The 9239-nt window shown below is 37.2% G+C and overlaps 2 protein-coding genes across 2 annotated transcripts; one reads left to right on the plus strand and one right to left on the minus strand.

Annotated features, from left to right (window-relative positions):
• Window positions 1–1571: 1571 nt before the first annotated feature.
• LOC147299833 (nudix hydrolase 2-like) lies at window positions 1572–6541 on the minus strand. Its single transcript, XM_086237271.1, has 8 exons — window positions 6386–6541; window positions 6196–6261; window positions 5430–5567; window positions 3967–4044; window positions 3819–3869; window positions 3692–3726; window positions 3078–3186; window positions 1572–1892 (listed from the first exon to the last, which is right to left on the minus strand). Exons 1-8 carry the CDS (start codon window positions 6539–6541, stop codon window positions 1692–1694), a joined length of 834 nt encoding a protein of 277 aa, XP_086093397.1. The 3' UTR covers window positions 1572–1691.
• Window positions 6542–6905: 364 nt separating this feature from the next.
• Window positions 6906–8941, plus strand: LOC147299834 (trihelix transcription factor GT-2-like). The gene is made up of 2 exons (XM_086237268.1): window positions 6906–7199; window positions 7865–8941. Exons 1-2 carry the CDS (start codon window positions 6910–6912, stop codon window positions 8712–8714), a joined length of 1140 nt encoding a protein of 379 aa, XP_086093394.1. The 5' UTR covers window positions 6906–6909; the 3' UTR covers window positions 8715–8941.
• Window positions 8942–9239: the final 298 nt, after the last annotated feature.

The raw sequence follows: 9239 nt of genomic DNA on the forward strand, positions 1-9239 counted from the left end.
GATGCCTGTGAGGAACTAAATCATCTTCCATCTTCTGAATCGAAGTAACTCCAAGAGAATATAAGAAAACTCAGCACCCAAGACAAACCGGATCCTGTGCAAAACCGCCAATCTCTACTTGTTGGGAGGAAGCAATACAACCAAGAGGGAGGGCCATAACCAACCATCATGTGTTGACCAAAAATTCCAACCCATAAAAAAAAAAAAAAAAAACACCAAACAAGGAAACCCAGCAGCTGAATGGCATGGCTTAGGCAGTTGCTTTGTGCCTTACATGTTTATCTTTCGTTGTGACAATGTCTCAGCAATTGCACTTTCATCTAATCCTATGTTTCATTCATCAGCCAAACATATAAAAATCGATTATTATTTTGTCAGGGAACGGATGACAAGAGGTGATTTGAGAATTGAATTTGTCCCCAATTCAGAGCAATTGGCAGACATCCTTACTAAGGCTTTATCTTCTCCTTTGCTTCAAACAATGAGAGCCAATCTCATGCTTTGTCCTCCTGGCCAGCATGAACTTGAGGGAGGCTAATAAGAAAGTGTATTCTGAGTCACCTGCCATGTCAGCATTGCTGACTTGAGTCATCTGCTATGTCAGCATTGTTGACTTCATTAGTTAGTTTTGGCTGTTAATGTTAGTTGTGTGGTTGTTAGAGAACTAGCTTGCTGTATTTCTAGTTTGTTAGCATTGGATTCGTATATAGGCTATAGTGATATATCTAAGCCTCTTTGTAATAATCAACAATTATCATTCTGCTCAATATAGAATTGTTCTTCATTTTTCTCTCTAGCTTTCTCTTCGTTTTCTGTTTGGCTTCTGCATAATCATTGAACCTTAAGCTATAATCATGGTTGGTTATCAAAACCCTCCTTATATTTTTATTTTTAAATTATTATATGTTGGTATTGTTGGGTTGGACTCAGGTGCGGTAGTTGTAGCAGTGTCAGTGGCAGTTTCAGAGCGGTGTCAGTGGTGGTTTCAGAGTGGGTGGTTGTGGGTCAGGTTCACGAGCCTTGGTGGAGCCGCTCTCGGTGGCAGTTTCGGAGCGGTGTCCATTCAAATGAGGAGGGTCAATAGGATGTGAAGAGCGACTCTTGAGGGGGTGTGGGTGGGTGGGTGGGGAAGAAGGAGCAAGGGGGATGAGGGGGTTGGTCACAGGGGTGGGTGTCTCTAGTGGAAACTTTTGGATTTTTAGTTGTTTATTTTATATATTTTTCACATTTTTAAAAGATTACATTTCTTAAAAAGAAAATTTTTATTAAGTATTCTCCATATGGTGCCAGTTGAGTTTTCACATAAGAAAAAAAAAATGGACCCTATGCATGTTATGTCACCGCTTAATAATTGACTACCCGATTAACCTAATACAAGTTTGGAAGTTGATGACTTTGACTTAAAAATGAAAACTGTCTGTAGTACATTGAAAAAATTGAAACCCTATGGGGAGAATTGAAAATGAGAGCCAACTAAGAAGGGGTACTTTGTAATTAGCCCTAAAATATATAACCATCATCAAGATTTAACATAGTGCAATTCTTTTAACTGTCATTATTTAAATAAGATCTTGTATAGAATTTCAGATTATCAGTATAATTTAAAAAGATGAAAGATATAAATTTAATTTATTTGGTAGCATACAAAATGAAAATCTTTGCTAGAGTAGAATTTCCAAGGGCCCCGATAATCATAGTTTACTGTCTCTCTTGGGTGCCCTACTACTATTCAAGTACAAGTAGCTCTTATGAACAGAATAACTTGTTGTGGGTACAGGACAAAATCCAGTGTACTTCCCATCTATCCTTGCTTTGCATATCTCATGCATGTACTTTAGAAGCTCGTACTTTTGGACAAATGGTTGAGCTGCATATTCCTCCAATGGCATCCACTGCAAGCCATTGCATACAAGTTTACCAATGAGCTATTATAGCTACTAGCTGTTAGATTACGTCTAATCTATCTATTTGCTCTTATTCTACCCTCCAAGATTTATGCAGCACCCAAATTTACAAATTACAATATTGTCGGACTTGTATATAGTACACGAATATTAAAATACCTTAAAGCAGAAAGCTAGCGTGCATCAAATGGGAAAGAAAATGTGGGGCTATATACATTTGAGTGCTTATATTTCCATTTCATGTCCTATTTCTCCACTTACCTTATTTTTACACTCATCATTAAATTTGAAAAAAAATATAAAAATACTCTTCTTACCTCCCATTATTCCTATAATACTCTTTGATATACCAACTTAATCACCCACCTACTAACACTCTTTCTCACCCCCCCCTTAACGATCATTCCACCCACCCATCCTATAATTCATTCCTAAATTCCAAATTAAATCCCTAACATTAATATTCAATTTCTAAATCAAAAGAAACATTAAAAATAGAATGAACTCTTGATCTAAAACTATAAATAAATAAAAAGAGTTTTGGATATAGAATAATCATACATTTTAATAGATGTATGAGCATCAACCAAATAGTATAATTGATTTTAAGTTTTGGTGACAAACTCCACCCATCCTATAATTCATTCCTAAATTCCAAATTAAATCCCTAACATTAATATTCAATTTCTAAATCAAAAGAAACATTAAAAATAGAATGAACTCTTGATCTAAAACTATAAATAAATAAAAAGAGTTTTGGATATAGAATAATCATACATTTTAATAGATGTATGAGCATCAACCAAATAGTATAATTGATTTTAAGTTTTGGTGACAAACTAGAATTAGAGTTTATGGAAAAAATTATGGAAAAAGAGGGTGGGTGAGAAGAGCGTTTAATAGTGGGTGTTTGAGTTGGTATATTAAAGGGTATTATAGGAATAATAGAAGGTAGGAAGAGTGTTTTTATAGTTTTTTCAAATTTAATAGTGAGTGTGAAAATAAAGTGGGTGGGAAAATATGACAGAAGGTGAGAATATAAGCACTCATAGATGGATTGTTAACTAAATGAGTTTTTGGGAATTCCTCTAATTAATGTAAAACGGTGTTTCAAATTCCTCTCAAGATAAAAATACAGTTTAACCCTATTATCCTTCCTTAACCAAAAATTACCTTGGCTGCTTCTATCTCTTGTTCTTGCTTTTGGATGTCAAAGGAGAGGGGTCGCAGCAAGCACAAAAAAAATAAATCTGACTTCTCAAAAAACGACTTGTGACTTTGTCTGCAAGTTATATGAATAGTGTTAGAAGCCCATGGGCCTAACTTAACCCAAAAGCATGCTCTAAAGATGAGGGTTGCTCAAGGGTCAGCCAGGTGGTTCCTTAGCAATGTGGGACAACAGCTAACAAATAGTAATTTCAAAATGTTGTCTTAAACAAGCTGTTTGATTCTTACAAATAATAGAAATGATCTACAAATTAGTGATTCTTTGCTTGCAAATATAGACACAAAGTGTATTATAGTAAGTTTACAATTTCATGTTAGATTCCATGTTAATTTAGGATTGGTGCTGTGCAACCAAACAACTTATTCCAGCATATTTATACAACAAATTAATGTACCCAAATGAGTAAGAAAATTGATGAAGAAAATGTGTTCAAACTTAGTTGGAATGTACTAGCTTCATGCTCATAGAGTCATAGGAAACAGTCCTATATGTTATGATTGCCAATCATTGTATAAAGTTGTCATATTTTAGTGTATAAATTCTTAAGCAAACATCATACCTGAATGCTAGAATTTCCATAAACTCTGAGTCAATCTGAAACAACAGGAAAACCATAAGCATATATGAAGAAAAATCGCATCATCACAAATTACTGCATTGTAATTGAATGGTAACTACATACTTACTCCTGTTTCTTCTTTGACTTCTCTCACAGCGGCTGCAAAAATATCTTCTCCCTTGAGATGATAGGTTTAATATGCAAGTTAGACTAATGGACTACACTCATAAGCTCTAACAATAAAAATAAAAAAATGCTTCCTGGAATGCACGCACCTCATCAACAGCTCCAGTAGGGAGCTTCCACACACCCGTCCCCCTATATTGTCCACCCTTTTCTTGGACTACTAGCACCTACCATTGAAAGCTTACAATCAAAAAAATTTCAGCCATGACAACAGAGTCATGATGGAAAATAACACAGATGCAGTGAAAGGTCAAAAGCATTGTAGGTAATAGAATTCATCTGAACTAGATCAACTGACAAATAAGCTAAATGTATCTCAGAAAACTTTAAGACACTATAAACTAATCATAGGAGTTTGTATACAAGTCCCGAAAATTAGAGTGGATGTGAAAAATGCCTTGTTTTCTACCCCTGCCGGCCATGCCCAATCTGAAAGAATAGCACCCACCTACGCAGCTGAACTATAGTAAATTTGAAAGAATTAGAACCATACAATCAAAGAATGTTCAAGGGAATTAAGGGACACAAATGAAGAGTGGAGGAAGTAAAAACTGTTAAATTGATGGTTTGTGTGCAGTAGCTAAAGTGAATACTGATGGGCCCCATTGGTATCCCTCCTTAGTGGAGGAGAAATGCATGTTAGAAATCAAACACATGCATAGAAAAGATGAACCATGTCGGTGTGAAATTTACCACATGAGGAAAGCAAGTTTACTATTGCTTTGGGGGCCTATTCAATGCAAAGGTGAGCTAGCTATATAGTATAGCTAAGGGTGGTGTAGCAATGGTTGAAAGTAAAAGAAAGAAAGCATTAAATGGCATGCAAACATTGAACGTAAATTATGGAGAGTTGGACTTAGCTTTCCAACTGTCAATATATTTACCAAGTTCCCATCAAGCCAATTGCCTATATAAAGGCATCAAAACCTTGCAATTGTAAGCAAGCCAAGCAAGCGAGAGAAGGCATTCGAAAAGCATCCAAACTTTCAGAGAGAGTTTGAAAATTAGAGAGAGCCTCACTTGTGAGAATTGAGAGAAAAGCTTCAAATTGAGTGAGAAGAGAAATCCTCTTGAGAGAACCCAAGAGAGAGTGTTTAGCCAATTTTTGTGAGATTGTTTCTTGTAATCTCATTATTTTACATAGTGGAAGAAATTACTACTGCTGCCCTGTGGACGTAGGCATATTGCCGAACCAAGTTAAATTCGATATCTCCTTTATTTTTCTTGCCTAGTTATATGTTGTTGTTCACTTTATTTGTTATCCCATTTTTATCACACAAGAGTGGGAAAAGTTGATCCGCAGGATTATGAAATAATCCATTGGCCTTGTATTAGGCGACATCTTTCCCAACAAATACAATATACATGTCAACAAATTGCTAATTGATTACACAACAATGCCTTTGGTTCGTGACAAGAGAGAAGATCTTCCATATATAGGTTTGAGTAGCTGAAATTTAAAGAATGAAACACTACCTGAACATTTGAGATAAAATGATGAACGGTGGGGTATTAGTGTTAGTACCGTAAGGAATATAATTATATAACATACCTCTCCATTTTGATTGAGGAGAAATGCACCGATCCCCACTCGGTGTGTGGCATTTGCAGGAAGAGTATGAGCGGAGTGAGGAATCCAATAGACCAGCATCAAATAATTAGGCTCTGCATGGTGGTACCAGAATCCTTCCTGCAATTCGATCATTCCTCCCCAACATTTGATGTAATTCGACTACTCTAGTAAACTAGTGTATAGAGAAGATGTCCGCACATTTTTTTTTTTTTTGCAGATGAGTATAAGATGACGTGTTTCTTGTATGCGCATCCGAAAAAAAGAAAACAAAGCGGTTGGATCATCTGCAATTGAGAAATTGGATAGTACTTGAGTCACCTCCTGGGGGTACCCTAAGGTCACCCCAACTTTCTCAAATTTTGGTTTCGGCAATGTCGGTGCATGATTGGAACAGTTCACTTTTTAGATAACTTATTATAGATTATCTTTGCAAAAAATTAAATCAATCGGAAATCGTTTGGTTATATAACTATTGTCAATTAAGTGGAAAAAATCGAAGGTTTCCAATTAAAAAGTAATTTTTTAACAATAGTTATATAAACAAATGATTTTTGATTGAGTTAATTTTTTGCATAAATAATCTATAATATGTGATGTAAAAAGTGAACAGTTCCAATCATGCTTGGGCTTTAACGAAATTGCGATTTTTTGGGGGGAAGGTGACCTTGGGTACCCCCAGGGGATGACCCAAGTACTGTCCTGAGAAATTTCCTATATATACAACATTAAAGCAAAGTAGCTTCACCTTCACTGCAACTTCAACAAGGTTGACTCGCTCTATAGGCAATTTGATCCAAACACCCTTCTTCCCCTGCCCCAACAACAAATAGTTATATATGAATAATGAATACATATTTGATATTACCAGCTAGCCTATCAGGGAAGCAAATTGAAATTGAAGTTGATGAGAGAATTCATAGTAATTAATTAATTACCTGCAGTTTCCAACGCGCAATTGAAGAGGTGAGAAATGAAAGGAAGGTAGCAGGGTCCATAAGCTCATTGATGTGGACGATGACACCTCCATACTCGTCATTTCTAGCACTGAATAGCTTCTCCTCGCCTTCACCACTTTCAGTTTTGGCGGCCATTGATCATTCGTCAACCCAGTGCTGGCTCAAGGCCGGCCGATGAGCTTAATATTTAAAAATAATAAAGACATTTTGATTCCCACGTGGGCTGTGGACTGTCGTGGGGTCTATGAAGACAGTCGCGCACGCACGTGTGACTGTGTGACGTTGGCTCCACTTAACAAAATGAGGACCTCCGTAAATTCAAGTTTTAAAACCCTTTTACCCTATTTTACTTCCATTTTTCACCCACTCTCAACCCAAAAACCCTCACGCCGCTATTACCTTGCCTTTTTTCCCTTTTTTTTTTTTGTCTGAAATATATATAAAAAAATCTTATTGTATTTATTTACCGTCGTCATCGGTGATTCGGAGGGGCCTCGAGGGTTATGGAGGTGGTGTTGACCGGCGACCGGCAAATACCGAAGGCGGAGGAGTTTCCAGAGCACATAGCCCCATTTCCTGAGACCACAGACGAGCTTCTCTTTGCCAATCCAACGGCTGTGGTTCACTCGCCGCCTCAGAAGCTCCGCCCAATCAGGTGCAGCGCCAGGTCTCCTGCCATCGAGCTCATTCCGGACAACACAGGAGTCCTTGGGGTAGGGGATGGTGGTCCGGGCCAAGTCGGGTCGGGTCCGGATACGGGTATGTTGGGAGACCAAGTGGACGACGAGTCCAGGTTAGTCCTACACCTACTCCTTGTTATCTTTAACTCCAAAATTCTTTTCTTTTCTTTTTCTTTTTATTTAAATATAACGGATTGTTTGGCCTTTTCACTTTTCACTTAACCTTTTTTTCTAATAATACATAATTTTATTAAAATAACTGTTTTATTGTTTATTATATTTTTGTGTATTATTGGTTCTGCGAATCTGCATACGACATGTCATTTTTGTAAGCACATGAAAATTAGTCTATATTAATAATAAGGAGAATGATTTAGCCCAACTTTTTTTTCCCGCATTCTCATATTGACTTCTACTAATGGGGTTCATATCATTTGGCCATAGGTTGGGAAAACAAATTTGGGAGAAAAAATTGGGATGAGTAGCTTTTTTCTAATAATGAATTGTTAATTTGCATAAGCTGGTGGTTTTTTTTTGCCTTTCTGGAATGCATTGATTATAGTTGTACTGTTAGTGTTTGAGCCTTTGAGGTGAGATTTTGATTTCTCACTTGTGACATACCCCTCTGAGGTGATTAGTACTTTTTTATCCTGTTATACTCATAATGCGGTACCGATCACAGGCTCTTAAACTCTCAGTGTTTTGAGTTATGATAGATGGTATCAAAGTGTTGTTTTAATCTGTGGAACCATTTTAACAGAGTGTTGTTTATTTTCAGCTCGTCAACAGATGATGATGATGATGATGATGATGGTAATGAGTATTATGAAGCAAAAGCTGCAGAACCCATGAAGCGGAAGAGAAGGAGAAAAGTGAGGAGGAGAAGAAGGCGTGAAAGACTTGAGTATTTTCTGGAAAGTCTGGTAATGAAAGTGATGGAGAGGCAAGAGCAGATGCATAAACAGATGGTAGAAACGATTGAAAAGAGGGAGAAAGAGAGAATAGCCAGAGAAGAAGCCTGGAAGCAGCAGGAGGTAGAAAGAATGAAAAGGGATGAGGAGATAAGATCCCAAGAGACTGCTCGTAGCCTCTCCCTCATTTCCTTTATCCAGAATTGGCTTGGCCTTGAAATTCAAGTTCCCCCACCACCAGCACCAGTATGTCCAGAACCGGTAGTAGCTAGTTATGATCATCGATGCATGGAAGAAAATAGGGGTGACATTGTTAAGTGTGATCCAACTAAAAAAAGATGGCCGGAAGCTGAAGTTCAAGCCCTGATAACGCTGCGAGTTGCTCATGAACATAAGTTTCGCATCACAGGTTCGAAAGGATCCATATGGGAAGATATATGTGTTGGGATGTATGCTATGGGCTACAATCGCTCGGCAAGGAAGTGTAAAGAGAAATGGGAAAACATCAACAAATATTTCAAAAGGTCAATGGGAACTACTGACAAGAAACGTTCCTCAAACGCTAAGATTTGTCCATATTTTCGTGAATTGGAGTTGCTCCATAAAAGTGGACTTGTAAATCCGGAGAATGGCTTTAATTGCAGAAACAGCCAGTCCCAGGGGAATGGCTTTATGTGCACAAACAGCCATAACCAGACCAAGAATGAAAATGAGTAGGGTAACACTTGACTAAGTTCACATTCAATTCTAACTTCTGCTACTCTTTGATGGCTAGACGAATATTGTTTAGGGGACCTGTTGTCAGTCTCTTGCTTGATCTCTAGTTGGCATTTTCCTCTTATGTAGTTTCTCTTTGATGGAGCTTTAAGTGTATCTTCTTTGAACTTTATTTAATTTTCAACATTAGCATGGTTGGATTAGGCTTTGTTGGGAATTGATGATAGAATTACAAAAACACAAAATGAGGCAGGTGAATTGATAGCCTAGGGGTTGGTTCTTCTGTCTGTGCATCCGGGCTTTATTAGCATTGGATCATAACGATAACGATAACGATAGTAGACCTTTATTTTTTTGGGATTTTTAAAAGCCTGTCCCCCATTTTCCTTAGGTTTAGATTAAGACCTTGAGACATTCCAATTTTTGATTGAGATTCAGGTTTAAATATTGCATGCCATGTCATAGACTCATATCTAATTTTCCAAAAGATGTACTCAAGAATTACATTGCATGCCTTGAATATAT

The sequence above is a fragment of the Dryas octopetala genome, chromosome 1 (assembly GCF_963921425.1).
Source record: "Dryas octopetala chromosome 1, drDryOcto1.1, whole genome shotgun sequence".
Lineage (NCBI taxonomy): Eukaryota > Viridiplantae > Streptophyta > Magnoliopsida > Rosales > Rosaceae > Dryas > Dryas octopetala.

Bases quoted from the DNA above. Each gene is read 5' to 3' on its own strand.
- LOC147299833 (XM_086237271.1), bottom strand. From the start codon at position 6,541: ATGGCCGCCAAAACTGAAAGTGGTGAAGGCGAGGAGAAGCTATTCAGT. The intron at 6,262-6,385 runs GTAATTAATTAA...TTGTTGGGGCAG, and splicing joins TTGCGCGTTGGAAACTGCAG to GGGAAGAAGGGTGTTTGGAT. The intron at 3,870-3,966 runs GTGCGTGCATTC...TATCATCTCAAG, and splicing joins CTACTGGAGCTGTTGATGAG to GGAGAAGATATTTTTGCAGC.
- LOC147299834 (XM_086237268.1), top strand. From the start codon at position 6,910: ATGGAGGTGGTGTTGACCGGCGACCGGCAAATACCGAAGGCGGAGGAG. The intron at 7,200-7,864 runs GTTAGTCCTACA...GTTTATTTTCAG, and splicing joins CAAGTGGACGACGAGTCCAG to CTCGTCAACAGATGATGATG.